Here is a 15,231-nt window from a genome sequence, read left to right as displayed (position 1 = left end):
TTTTAGTGGTTTCTTTGCAGCAATTACACCATGAAGGCCTTATTCACACAGTCTCCTCTGATGTTGAGATGTATCTGTTACTTGAACTCTGTGAAGCATTTATTTGGGCTGCAATTTCTGAGGCTGGTAACTCTAATGAACTTATCCTCTGCAGCAGAGGTAACACTGGGTCTTCCTTTCCTGTGGCGGTCCTCATGAGAGTCAAGTCTCATCAAAGCGCTTGCTGGTTTTTGCGAATGCACTTGAAGAATCTTTAAAAGTTCTTGACAGACCTTCGTGTTTTAAAGTAATAATGGACTGTCATTTCTCTTTCCTTATTTGAGCTATTCTTGCCATAATATGGACCTGGTCTTTTACCAAATAGGGCCATCTTCTGTATACCAACCCTACTGTACATATACCTTGTCACAACACAACTGATTGGCTCAAACGCATTAAGAAGGAAAGACATTCCACAAGTTAACAAGGCACACCTGTTAATTGAAATGCATTCAAGGTGACTACCTCATGAAGCTGGTTGAGAGAATGCCAAATGTGTGCAAATCTGTCAAGGCAAAGGGTGGCTACTTTGTTGAATCTCAAATAAAAAATATATTTTGATTTGTTTAACACTTTTTTGGTTACTGCATGATTTGATATGTGTTGTTTTGATGTCTTCACTATTATTCAACAATGTAGAACATAGTAAAAATAAAAACCCTGGAATGAGTAGGTGTGTACAAACATTTGACTGATACTAATATATATATATGATTGAGTGAGTGAGTGAAGAAGTTGCTGAACTGAAGGAAATTCAGCAGGTCCTCCCAGTGACTGAACAGAGCAGAAAGCCCTCTATTTATTTATTGGGGTCCCCAGGGAGGGCGCTGGTTTATCGGCACCAGTGGCCCCTTTTGGCTGCAGGGTTAAAACGTCTGTTACCTCTCCACCAATCACTGCCTAGGAAAGGGATGTAGGCATTCCAGAGCCCACTGGATGGTTAAAGCAGATGGTTAGAAATTCTAGAACACTATACTTCTTAAAGAGAAGGTAAAAGAACTACATTTGTGTGAGATAAAAAGATTACACCATTGTACATTTCTATGCTCATGGGAAAATTGAAACATTAATTCACTAAAAGGATACTGGATTATTCATGACACTTTATAACTGCAGTAATGTACCACAATTTTCACAAATAATAAAAATGTAAAAAAGTACATTTGATTAAATTGAAACTGTTACTCATGTAGGCCTGGTAAACATCTAAACAAAGGTGATAAATTGACCATTGACCATGCCAGTAAAGTATTATGCCCCACTAGTTTGTCCTTTATTGTACCTTAAGAGTAATGAGTTCCCTTTTGATTGCATCCATCCTAGTAACATTCACTGTAAGAAAAGGTTTTGAGGATTCTCATCCTGTATGTATTGTATGTGTAATCAGATGCTACGTCTGGGATGGACTCAATAGCTAAAAACATAATACAGTGTATTCAATGCAACTGAGTTAAAAGGAATTAACTGAATTTGCCAACTGACAAGTATTTAAGTTGAATGATTTAACACCATCTTTCTCTCTTTAAAAAAAATAATATATTTTTAAATCAGAGACATGGTGTATGACTGAAATGCTATACATTAGTATTTGGGATTCTAATGCAAACATCTGCAATGTACACTACTTCATAATTGAAATGGGAAAGGTTTGACTGACACTGTTTTGGAAATAAATGTGTTTATACTTATTTGGTGCATATTTGTAGTCATTCCATTTATTTTAACACCAGTTCACTGGTGGTGTGAATCAAATCTGTAACAAATAAGGGCATCGATACAAGGCAACTCTTCTTACCAGAGCTACATGAACTTCACAATGACTTAAGGACCCCATCTAGTGAAGACTGGCAGTATTACTACACAGTTGTAGTAAACCAACCCACTGTTCCATGACACTATGATCACTGGCATTTACAACTGGAAGCACACTCTACAAATGTCACAGAACGCAAAACTGCAAGTTGAGGGGTTTATTTACTTCAATTGCACTGTATTTTATGAGAATTGTATAAACGTCCAAGAAAATAAAGTCTATTACGCACAGTCATAAAGCAATTAACCAGGCACTGAAATATTGTCAACTGTCAACACTGTTTTTACGTGGCAAGATGGCCACAGCAATTTAATTCACTGCATTTTCACAATAATCATCTTTATCACTAAGAGCTTCAAATAGTATAGGTAGTTTAACCTGCATTTGTTTATTAGTGTGTTATGTTACTGATACTGCATTCACTGAGATTAAACACACCTTTCTAGATTGATAAGTTCTGCATCCATTATTGATTATATATGGCATTATGTAGACTGGCAAGATATCATTAGAGAAACTGCATCTCTTACATCAGAAAACAGATATTCTCTCCACAATTAGGAGTGAAAATACCATTTGGTTAGATCAGCTTGGATATGAGCGACGTTATTTAGAAGGATTTTCCACGGTCGGCCATGAAAGCCTCAATCTCCTCCACTGTACGAGGGACACAGGTGAGCAGCTCCATTCCGCTGGCAGTCACTGCAATGTCGTCCTCAATACGCACCTGGAGAGAGGAGGAAATATCCAGGAAGACACATGAGGGTCAGAGCCAAGGTTAATAATAAACAGTAGATAATTGTCAGGGGGGAGCAGTTATAGCAGAAGACTTAACAGAACAGCATAATGTGTATATTATTTGCTGCCATGGAGTAGATTGAGACAAAGGGGTTTCTATGTGCAAGCTTTGGGTGGTTGACATTGACAGTAAAACCAGCACACTAATGAGTACAAACTGTCTGTGGATAGGTAAACGTACCCCTCCAAAGCTGCGGAAGCGGGTCAGCACTTCATTGTTGATGAAGCAGCTCTGGGCTGGGTTGGCCAAGGCCTGGTCCAGCAGGTGGTTGATGAAGTAGATACCAGGCTCCACAGTCAGGACCATGCGTTCCTGCACCAGACGGCCCATCCTCAAGCTCTTCAGACCGGGCTCGTTGACCCGCTCAATACCCTGTGTAACCAAGAACAAGCGGCATGACACGGACGTTAACTTTGTCTAGAGAGAGACATGTCTTTTTAGAAGTGTATTTAGAACTTTCTGTAGCACTGATCATTGATGAATAGAATACTGTATCCATCTCTCTGGTACTGACCTCTGGGTATCCGCCCACGTCGTGCACGTCGATGCCCAGCAGGTGTCCCAGGCCGTGGGGCATGAAGACAGAGCCCATGTGGACCTTCAGCATGTCCTCCACACTCCCATGCAGGATCCCAATCTTCACCAGCTCCTCTAGGTGAACCCGGTCAGCCAGACGGTGCATCTCTGTCCACTTGACCTCTGAAACACAAGACCACCTTCAGTCAGGTTTTTAAATCGGAGGTTAAAAGTTTCAAAGCAGTCTAATATGCAGGTGATAATGACCGGTGGTGAGGATATGGCATGTTCTGTGGTAGTCTTCAGTCTTCAACAACTCACTATTAGTCAAACCATAGAACAAATTAATATATTAAAAGGTATAATCCTTCCTTGTGCCCAAGCTAAGTATGTACTGTATGTTTAGTGAATGCTTCCTCTGTCCTGCCTGTGTCCAGTAGACTCATACCTGGTTTAATGGCAGCCATGACAGCCCGTGATGACTTGAGCACAGCCTCATAGATGGCCTTCTGGTCTGGAGTGAACTTTCCATTGGCTGGGAAGGAGCAGGTGATGTCAGAGGAGTAGCAGTAGTATTCTCCACCCATGTCAAACAGACTGCAAGAAAAAAAACACACGTCACAGTTAGATCAGTGTTACTGCTCAACCAAAGGGCTCTACAGCCATTCCGGCATCATTATTTCCAAACATAAATCAGAGAAATTATTCACAGCATGTACATCATAATGAATACAACTTTTGCCTTTCAAAGGTGCTCATGTTGTGTCACCATGGGCGCTCCACACAGCCACTTTAAATCTCCATCAGTAGCCCTATGCACACAGCAGCCTGACTTATGTTCAAAGCCGGTCCAAGCTATGCTCCGTCTATGAGTAAACCCATGGGAGAGCCACTCAGTGGATCTAGCTGCTATACTACTATACTAATGACAGCAGGGGATGTGTAGCTCTCTGAGATGTACAGTATTCCATTCCAGTTTTTGATATACAAATCCAAGACAAAATTAACACAGAATATAATAAAACCAAGCAAACAACCCCAAAAGGACAATTGAGGAGTGGAATAACTTCACATCATGTGAAATGATCGCTGACTTACCACATGTCTCCGTCATCGATGGTCTTGTCATTGGGAGCTCCTGCATGGCCGTAGTGCAGGACTGAGCCGTTGTTTCCACTGATGAAGATTTAAGCATACGAGTAGGTCATTATAGAGGCACTGAACACACGTCAGATAGAACAATAGCATCTAATTTCTGTACGTCAAAATGTAACACAGATGATGTCACGCATCAGATATGTTCTCCATTAAATGAACCCATTTGTGTGTAGCAAAGGGAAGTAAGTGCCTTACGTTCCACAGATACAGGTGTAGGAGGTGTGACGCATTCCCCCATGAGAGTAGCAGTAGTGCTGGAACAGGCTGCAACAGAAAAGCACTGACATGAGTGACCGTACACAAGAAGCTCCACAGTTCTAACAATGAAGTGTAATCAAGGGTTAACCTCCTTTTTGATATTGGTTAGCCTAGAATACAAGGAGGGAGTCATCTAATCCTCCCACCTTGAAGATTTCCATCGCCTGATACTTAACTGGAGGATAGTAATATAAAAGCATTTGGACTCATCTTCACTTGGTTATTGGTCTATTCACTGGAGACTTGAGTCAGTGATGACATATTCTCTGCTGCACGTTCTTGCTGCAGTCAATTAGTCAGATAGTGAGCTGGTGAGGGGCACTGCTATAGTAGCTCAGATTATTTACATTCTTCAGCCACCCAGATGAAGGTTTAATTAAAAACACAAAAAGCTGCCAACTAGAAACAGGAAATTGATTCAGCTCAGTGGGTGGCTGTTACTTCATCGTAAAATACACTCCCCTCCATATGTATTTGGACAGTGAAGCCATTTTTTCCATTTGGTTCTATACTCCAGCATTTTAGGTTTGAGATCAAATGTTTCACACGAGGTGACAGTACAGAATGTCACCTTTTATTTGAGGGTATTTTCATGCATACTGTATCTGTTTAACCATTTAGAAATGAAAGCAGTTCATGTATTGTCCCCCCCATGTGAAGAAGTCATAAGTATTTGGACAAATGTGCTTATAGTGTATCAAAGTAGTCAAAAGTTTAGTATGTGGTCCCATATTCCTTGCACGCAATGACTACATCAAACTTGTGACTCTGCAAATTCATTGGATGCATTTGTAGTTTATTTTGGATTATGTTTTGCCCAATAGTAACAGAAAGAAAATGATTAGATATTTCTTATAAATAACACTTCTAAATAAATCCTCATAACGCCATGATTAAGAAAAATCATGAATGAATCATGAATAACGATCAGTGAGATGCTGTTCAGAGGCTACAAAACAACATGCTAACCCCTCACCATTACCAGTAACGAGGTTAAAAATGGGGGGGAAGGAGTGATATTTGTGCCTCTAACCTTTTCCTTTTTCACCATTCATTCATGAAGGTCGATTATCCTGGTAGCATTCACATGAATATAGAAGTGTTCAGAAGCATCTTCTATTCTTACTTATAATAAATGCATCCAACACGTTTTTAGTCACAAGCTTGATGTCGTCATTGCATGCAAGGAATATGGGACCAAATACTACACTTTTGACTACTTGAAAACACTATGTGAATTTGTCCAAATACTTAGGACTTCAGTAGTGATCAGATCAGACGTGCTGTGAATGTAGTTTATCCAGAGGAACACACCTTGATAGATAAGGATCATACTGTTTTACCATCACCTTTATGGTCAGGCGGGACATAGTACACCACCTCGTCATACAATATGCCTTTATAGGGTACAAACAGTTCAATATAGCTGGCATACCCTTCATGATAACAAGCTCCACTCACCTCTCCATTTCATATTCTTTCTGTCCAGGTCTCACATGCTTCATGATCTGAGGAGAAAGACAACAGCACTTCAGGTTGGCTATACCTGTGATATACAAGGCTGCAAGTGGGAAATGATGCCTCGGAGATGTATTCTTTTAGCTTTGATTATACTCATATATGAATTATGATATAACAACATGGTGAGCTCCGAAAGTATTGGGACATTGACACATTTTTGGTTGTTTTGGCTATGTACTCCAGCACTTTGATTAAAGTGCTGACTCCCAGCTTTAATTTGAGGGTATTTCCATCCATACCAGGTGAACTGTTTAGAAATTACAGTACTTTTTGTACATAGTCTCCCCCCCCCCATTTTATTGGGACAAATTAACTCATATATACTGTACATGTGTTCTAAAGAAGTCAAAAATTCAGTATTTGGTCTCATATTCCTAGTATGCAATGATTACATGAAGCTTGTGACTCTAGAAACTCGTTGGATGCATTTGCTGTCACTTATTGGAAATAAGAAGAGAATATGTTATTAAACACGTCTACATTCATGTGGATTCTACGACTACGGATAGTCCTGAATGAATTGTGAACAATGATGTGTAAGAAAGTTACACACAAATATCATACCCCCAAGACATGCTAACCTCCCAATATTCAAATAACAGGGGAAGTTAGCCTTTTTTGGGAGGTATGATAGTTGTGAATCCAACTTTCTCACTCATCTTATTCACAATTGATTCAGGACTACTCATAATCATGGTCACATCCACATGAATGTAGAAGTGTGTAGAAACATTTTCTTATTTACAATAAAAGTATTTACCATTACTTTATATTGGGCACAAAATCATCTGAAACTCAACCAAAACAAACAGCAAATGCATCCAACAAGTTTGAAGAGTCACACGCTTGATGTAGTTATTGTGTGCTAGGAATATGGGATCAAATACTAAACTTTGGACTACTTTAACACACATAAGTGAATTTGTCCCAATACTTTCGGTCCCCTAAAATCCAAAATGCACAGATCAAATGAGATGAGTCAGAATCTGGAGCTCCTTCTCCCCCTATGACAGGTATGTCTGTCTGTCCTGCAGGTTTTTACCTCTTTATGGGCTTCACTGGAAATCCGGTTAGTGTATCGCAGAACCTCCAGCTCCATGTCAGTCTTAGTCAGCCGGCTGCAGGAAGAGAAGGAACAAGGAGTCAAGGGCCTCTTAGATCAATAGGCCAGGTGTATATCTCTATATTATAAATTGGGTGGTTTGAGCCCTGAATGCTGATTGGCTGAAAGCCGTGGTATGTCAGACCATATACTATGGGTATGACAAAACATTACTTTTTACTGTTCAATAACGTTGGTAACCAGCTTATAATAGTAATAAGGCACCTCAGGGTTTGTGGTAATATAATATACACTATCTGTGTTCTGTCCACGCCAATATACCATAGCTGAGGGGTGTATTCAGGCACTCCACATTGTGGCGTGCATAAGAACAGCCCTTAGCCGTGGTATATTGATCATATACCGCACCCCCTCAGGCGTTTTTGCTTAATTCCATCATGCACAAACACGTACTAGGCTTGGCTTATAGCACCCAACCAGAAACAAAAGATTGATAATCAAAGCTAAAGCTCTGTGTTTATGTGTGTGCTTTATATTTGGTAGCTCATAATGAATGCAGAAATAATACCTGTATTACTCATCTATTCCTCACTGCTGGAGGAGCCTTACACTCCCCTATTTATCTTTCAGGGAAATCAGCTTTTTACCTTATTGTTAGTGAGGTGTTTTTCTGATTCTATTCTTGGTCATGGTTTCTACCACCATTTATGTCTTAATGATTCTCTTCACATTAGAGATGCAGTCACCACCTCAGATGACTCAGTGTGAAACAGGCACAGACTAATAAGGTTTCACAAAAATAGTTCCACATAACAGAAAAGCAGCAGCAACCAATGGTTACGAGCTGGATATAGTATTATACAGTACTTACCATTCCACAATGACTGGATGCAGAAGAGTGTTGTTCACTTGGAATCTGAAATATCATATCATATTTATCAAGGTATAACATTCAACCAAATAAATTAGAAATACAAAGTTTCAAATGGACATCAATTGATGCCAATTAAACGTACTGGCTGATTCCTTCAAAGGAGGCTTCGCGGCAGGTACTCCCACTATCTGTGTTCTGTCCACGCTGGAAGAAACATAATACAATTACCAGGCCCACTTTCAAGTCTCTTAAAATAATACTTTATCTAATGAATTGCTACTGTAAACTACTATCATAGCATCAACAGAATATATTAAGGACATACCAAAGTGAGAAGAGCTCCAAGCTTCATCTTGGAGAAGACATCAGCAATCTGTAAGAGTTCAGACAGAAAGGCAGAATTGTCGAGGGATCAGAGAACTGACACTATCAAATAGAGGGAAACGAGTGAAGCTACAAGATCACAAGCTAAGCTACAACACTACAAAGATGGGTAAGGTGTACAGTATGTGCATGCAAACGTGACACACTAACTTACATCACAGGTGTATTGCACCTCATCGACGGTGTATTTCTCCTTGAAGTATTCCCGCGGATGGATCCTGTCAATAGACAATGACACAATCGGTTTTAATGAGAAGGCCTAAGGAGTATTCTTAGAGTGTCTTTGTGAGTCCATGATGCTGAAAGTGGTAGGCTGTCTCCTGAGGCTGATCACATTCACATATAGTTTGAGTTACAGTCACTGACTCACTCTCCCATCCAGGTTGCATAGCTCTCAGGCAGCTTGGGGACAAAGAGGATGGATTTTCCTGTGTCCACATCGATGGCTCCGTAGCAGTCGGCTTCAGTCACTCCAAAAGCCCAATGGAAGAAGGACTCCTACAGAACCACATGAGTCAAAAGAGTCAGCCAAGGTCTGCTCAGTCACACCTTCATCCATCTCATCTATGTGTGATCCTATGTGGCTCAGCTGGTAGAGAAACGCTAGGATTGTGGATTCAATTCTCGCTGGGGTCATCAATATGAAAATGTATGCACGTATTACTGTATGTCACTTTAGGATAAAACAATGGCATATCTGTGACTGACTGTTAAGGCTAGGCCCCTTTTTTTCTCCACTTCCTGCCTGAATGACGTGCCCAAAGCGAACTGCCTGTAGCTGAGAGCCTGAAGCCAGGATATGCATATAATTGGTACCATTGGAATGAAAACACTTTGACGTTTGTGTAAAAAAAATTAAATAATGTAGGAGAATATAACAGATATGGTAGGAGAAAATCCAAAGAAAAACCAACCAGAATTTTTTTTTTTTTTGAGAGACCATCCTCTTAGAAATACAAGAGAAAGGTCATATTGAAAATTAGCTCCCTGGATGCAATTCCCATGGCTTCCACAGAGTGACAGCAGTCTATGTTCAAGGTTTCAGGCGTGTAACTTTAAAAACGAATAAGAAATAACAGTTTTAGGAGAGGGACACAGTCTTGGAAATTCATGTTTGCCTGCGTCATGAAGCCATTACGCACCTGCTAAAATCGCTTTCCTATTGAACATACTTCTTTCCAAAATAAATATTATAGTTCGATTACATTTTAGGGTATCTGAGGAGTAAATATAAACGTATTTTGACTTGTTGAAACAAAGTTTAGGGATAGATTTTCAGATGAATTTCTCTGCAAATTGAACGAGTGGATTACTCAAATCGATGGCGCCAACCCAACAGACTTTTTGGCGTATAAAGAAGGACTTTATCTAACAAAACGACAATACATGTTATAGCTGGGACCCTTTGGATTGCAAATCAGAGGAAGATTTTCAAAACGTATGTGAATATTTAATCATTATATGTGAATTTATGAAACCTGTGCCGGTGGAAAAACATTTTGTGGGGCGCCGTCCTCAAACAATCGCACGGCATGTTTTCGCTGTAATAGCTACTGTAAATCGGACAATGCAGTTAGATTAACAAGAATTTAAGCTTTCAGCCAATATAAAGACACTTATATGTACATAAATGTTTAGAATCCATAATATTTATGATTATTTGAATTTTGCGCGCCCTCCATTTTCACCGGAAGTTGTCCCGCTAGCGGGACACCGATCCTTACATGTACCTGTCTGAAGAGCATGTCTGTATCGGTGCAGTATCTCTGCTTCTGCTCCCCTCCCTGCAGCACGACTACAGACTTGGGGGCCACCCCATCCGTGGCCTTCATGCCTTGGCACAGCCGCCGCCGGTTCTCAGCAAAAAGCGCTGCTGACACTCTCAGGGTGTCTTTACCCAGCCAATACACAGGTCTACAGAAAGACAGCATTGGGAAATGGGTTAATATGTTGTACATTACTGTCTAGTAGTTTTCTATTTTCAGTTAGCTAAACCAATTGCCTGCCTTAGAATCAGCCGAACTGAAACAATCTAAAACAATAAAAATACTTATAAACCCTTTAGTAAATATACAATGTAAAAAACAAATCATTGTTTATCATTATACTGCACAGTTATGAAAGTTACATTTTTAGTGAAACTTTAGCAGAAGTGGTGAGGACATAGACGTTGACAATTTTTAGGACTCAAAGAGTTTTACACTCAACAAAAAATATGATTTTGCACAAACTGTAGAACAGTATTGCCCTAAATGGATATGGTTTCAATGATCCCCAGTGTGTGGTAAAGATAACACTTGATCTCTGGAGAGTGCTCCCTTCCTTGTGTGATTTAGTAACAACAAAGACCGATGTACATGATCAAAGGTCACTTAACTTAGGAGTTGTTGATCAGCAACCTGCCTCAGATTTTGTCAACTTGACAATAAGATGTCTAAACACTTCTGTGATCATGTGAGTGGGTTTCAATGTGCACTTCCTGTTTTAGAGATGTAGTACATTTAAACAAGAAACACAAGCTATGATAGGAGGACAGAGTATAATGCATCATATCACCTCTATATTAATAACAATTGGAGTATTGACATATTGTAGGGATGGGGGAAATCGATACAGTAGAGCAGTGGTCACCAACCAGTCGATATTCTAGGCATTCCTAGTTGATCACCAAACATAACATATCTGTAGAAAAGCCAACGATAAAGGCTTGCGCTCCTTTATTTATTTGAATTTGCGCTTTTGGCGGAAGGTGCACTTAATTCAGAAGCCCTGCATGCCAGGTAGGCAAACTGTTCTGAACCATTTCAAACTCCACCTACCCAGCGGACCAGAAGAGCTGTCGTTAAATCAAGTGCGCTGGCCAATTAGATAGCTCAAAATGTTATCACCATTCCGCGTAACGCTTCCACAACCCCACAGCAAAGTTTGATACTAGCCTACGTGAGATTTCATAACTTTTAAAACCATGACCAGGAATAAACTGTCAGAATACAGAAAAGCCCTGCTGTTTTTATGAGTGAGTTAGTTTAAAAAAAATTGCAGCACTGTCAACACTTTTACAAAACGCGCTTCTCCCTACTTCCTCTCGTGCCACAGCTGCAATGAATTAGTAGCTAAGTGTATCGATAGACCTGCGTTTTTATTATTAGCAGCTCGTCATGTGTATTTTAATGTTGAGGAATATTTCACTTTCTCTAGTCATACAGTAGGAACATGAATTTGTGCATGAGGCAAAAACAATGCGGTGCGACTCAAGTTGCCATCAGTGGTAGGATGGTGTCCTCTCTCTGGCCAGTCTCACCGGAGGAAAGGAGAGAACAGGGAGAGGTGGACCCTCAGCTGGTACCATCAGTCCAGTAAAATAAAAAAGGAAAGTTCTTCAATTTATGCTCAGCTATACCTCGCAAGTGGTACAACTGATCTATTTTGTTATCAAAGCTCGAGTTTTTAAATATAATATGATCTCATGTAGCCAATATGATGCGATAACGTTTCTGGCCTACTGCACAAACTTCATTCCTACAGAACTGTTTTATTAATGTTGAATAGGCTTACATGTTTTTAAAATTATCGGAGTGGTAGATCTCAGCTTGTTTTTTGACTGCAAAAGTGATCAAAGGTGCTACTACCAATCGTGATGACGTCGTATCGTGAGGTCCCTGGCAATTATTCCGGAAACAACCCGTCTGTAGAGATACTAGCTAATATTATCCACAAACTGGAGCTGCAACCACCTGTTTTTCCCTATTATGCGAATAAATGTAAAGTCAGACAGGCATAGTTAGTTAATGGCAACGTTGCTCATTGATGTCTGACTGCCAGCCTGCAAAAACTACGCCGCTATTTTCTTGTGCTTGACAGCTAGCTCCGGTAACGAGAGTTACCTTAATTGATCAGGTTTATGCAGATAGCGAACAATTCGTGCATTATAATTTGTTTAATTTAGAATCAGTGGCCAAGTACGCTTAACAGAAAGAGAAATCACAGAAATAATACAAAACAGAATATACTCACTCCTGTCGTGCAGCCATGTTGCTCAAGACTGGAGGTGTCATGTGACAGTGGCTTTCGCTTGTGAAACCGATCAGCTGATTATGGCTGAAGTGAGTGCTGAACAAAATGTATGTCGGCAGTATGAAATATCAAGCGGCGAACCGAATGATGCTTGAAATAGTATGGCCATTTATTTGATCCACTAACTTGAAATATATGTTAGGGTTGTATTGCATGGCAAGGTCTTTATAACTGTCTTTCAGAAAACCCCCAGGGAGTTGTTTCAGCTACAAATCCACTTTTTTTTAAATCAGTAAACGTCACACAATATTTAAATGTTTGTGTTGGATATATACCTAGTGTTCAGATTTTAGTTTTTATTATGAACCAACTTTTGAGGTGTTATTTCATTCTCAATTTCATTGTCACTCTTCTGTGAATATTCTTGACATATTTTCTCACTGATAACTTCTACAGAAGTCTGTTATCCCACACAAGTTATGTAACTTATTATGGCCTTTCTTTTTATCAGAAGCAGCAATTATTTCAATACTTAGTTCAAGGTTCAAGAAAGCATTTGCAGATACTGTGTGACTCAAGCTGCATTTACACAGGCAGCCCAATTCTGATCTTTGCCAAAAGATCTGATCTGATTGGCAAAATACCCATTAGTGGCAAAAAGATCTGAATTGGGCTGCCTGACTGTCATAAATTGAAAATGCATCCTAGCCCTAACAGTATTGACCATGAGGGACATGCCCCACTTGGATTAGGAGGGCAGTGGGGTGAATTTGTTTCAACTGCACAGATTCATGTAACCCATTTCAGAGACCTTATTACAGTGTAATTATAATGCAATAACCCATGTTAATGTGTACTAGGTAGATAAGTACATGCATTAAAGTTGTACTTTCCACCGCTAAATTCAGTACTGTACTCCGTACAACATGTACTTCCTAGCCAGTGTAAATGCATAGATTATTCTCCTGACAAGGACCCCGCTCCACATCCTGACCAACACCAGACATACACCATTAGAACTAATGCTATAACTTAGAAATATAATTAACATATCAATGAGTTGCTGGTGCTTGTACTCTGCCTGGATGCTACAGAGTACAGAGAAATGACAGACTGCGCCTTTAATTGAGACTCTAATTAACCTGTGCCTGCAGTCCAAACACTTAAGACACACCCTATCCCCTCAGCCCTCAAATTAAGTGGACACTTCTGATGACGTGTCATGACGTCTGACGAGTATACACTTGCAGGGCAAGGGGCGAGGGAGGAAGGAATGATTTTTAAATGAACCACCCTTGGCTGGAAATTTGTCACTCATTCATCCCCTGATGATTGTGTTTTCAGCCACCGGTAGCTTTATATGCTCTACAGTCAGTTATGAGTGCATGTCTACTTATATTAAATATATCATTATTAATAAACGCCTACTGTATGATAGCTAACAAATTAATTTGCTTACTAACGTTAGCCTGCCTAGCTGGAACTTCTGAAGAAGGAAAATGTTTTATTTCTACAATTTCCAAAAGATAACCAAACAAAAACATATTTACTTTTTACGAGATGCAGTTGTGCCATCAAGGGCATTAGCAGCACAATTTCTAACTTTTCTTAGCAGATGTACAATAGTTACGAATTGAATTACAGTGCCTTGCAAAAGTATTAATCCCCAATGGCGTTTTTCCTAATTTGTTGCATTACAACCTGTAATTTAAATGGATTTTTATTTGAATGTCATGTAATGGACATACACAAAATAGTCCAACTTGGTGAAGTAATATTTTTAAAATGACTTGTTTCAAAAAATTATAAAAAATAAACAGAAAAGTGGTGTGTGCATATGTATTCACTCTCTTTGCTATAAAGCCCCTAAATAAGATCTGATGCAACCAATTACCTTCAGAAGTCACATAATTAGTTAAATAAAGTCCACCTGTGTGCAATGTAAGTGTCACAGGATCTCAGTATATATATATATATACACCTGTTCTGAAAGGTCCCAGAGTCTGCAACACCACTAAGCAAGCAGCACCACCAATCAAGCGGCACTATGAAGACCAAGGAGCTCTCCAAACAGGTCAGGGACAAAGTTGTGGAGAAATACAGATCAAGGTTGGGTTATAAAAAAATATCAGAAACTTTGAACATCCCACGGAGCACCATTAAATCTGTTATAAAAAAATGGAACGAAGATGGCACCACAACAAAGAGAGGGCCTCCCACCAAAGAGAGGGCTGCCCACCAAAATTCAGGGACCAGGCAAGGAGGGCATTAATCAGAGAGGCAACAAAGAGACCAAAGGTAACCCTGAAGGAGCTGCAAAGCTCCACAGCGGAGATTGGAGTATCTGTCCATAGGACCACTAAGCCATACACTCCACAGAGCTGGGCTTTACGGACGAGTGGCCAGAAAAAAAGCCATTGTTTAAAGAAAAAAATAAGCAAACACGTTTGGTGTTCGCCAAAAGTCATGTGGGAGATTCCCCAAACATATGAAAGAATGTACTCTGGTCAGATGAGACTCAAATTTAGCTTTTTGGCCATCAAGGAAAACGCTATGTCTGGCACAAACCCAACACCTCTCATCACCCCGAGAACACCATCCACACAGGGAAGCATGCTGGTGGCAGCATCATGCTCTGGGGATGTTTTTCATAGGCAGGGACTGAGAGACTGGTCAGAATTGAAGAAATGATGGGTACCGCTAAATACAGGGAAATCCTTAAGGAAAACCTGTTTCAGTCTTCCAGAGATTTGAGACTGGGACGGAGGTTCACCTTCCAGCAGGACAATGAC

General features: G+C 40.0%; 1 protein-coding gene across 1 annotated transcript; it reads right to left on the bottom strand.

Annotated features, from left to right (window-relative positions):
• Positions 1-1,994: 1,994 nt before the first annotated feature.
• Positions 1,995-12,580, bottom strand: pepd (peptidase D). Its single transcript, XM_024440490.2, has 15 exons — positions 12,440-12,580; positions 10,156-10,339; positions 8,796-8,923; positions 8,580-8,643; positions 8,367-8,414; positions 8,184-8,245; positions 8,039-8,083; positions 7,147-7,222; positions 6,045-6,091; positions 4,521-4,589; positions 4,266-4,343; positions 3,616-3,764; positions 3,166-3,350; positions 2,832-3,023; positions 1,995-2,579 (listed from the first exon to the last, which is right to left on the bottom strand). Exons 1-15 carry the CDS (start codon positions 12,478-12,480, stop codon positions 2,463-2,465), a joined length of 1,485 nt encoding a protein of 494 aa, XP_024296258.1. The 5' UTR covers positions 12,481-12,580; the 3' UTR covers positions 1,995-2,462.
• Between the last annotated feature and the right edge of the window lie 2,651 nt (positions 12,581-15,231).

Source organism: Oncorhynchus tshawytscha, unplaced genomic scaffold (assembly GCF_018296145.1).
Source record: "Oncorhynchus tshawytscha isolate Ot180627B unplaced genomic scaffold, Otsh_v2.0 Un_contig_37_pilon_pilon, whole genome shotgun sequence".
Lineage (NCBI taxonomy): Eukaryota > Metazoa > Chordata > Actinopteri > Salmoniformes > Salmonidae > Oncorhynchus > Oncorhynchus tshawytscha.
This window is presented reverse-complemented; position numbering and strand designations above follow the sequence as displayed.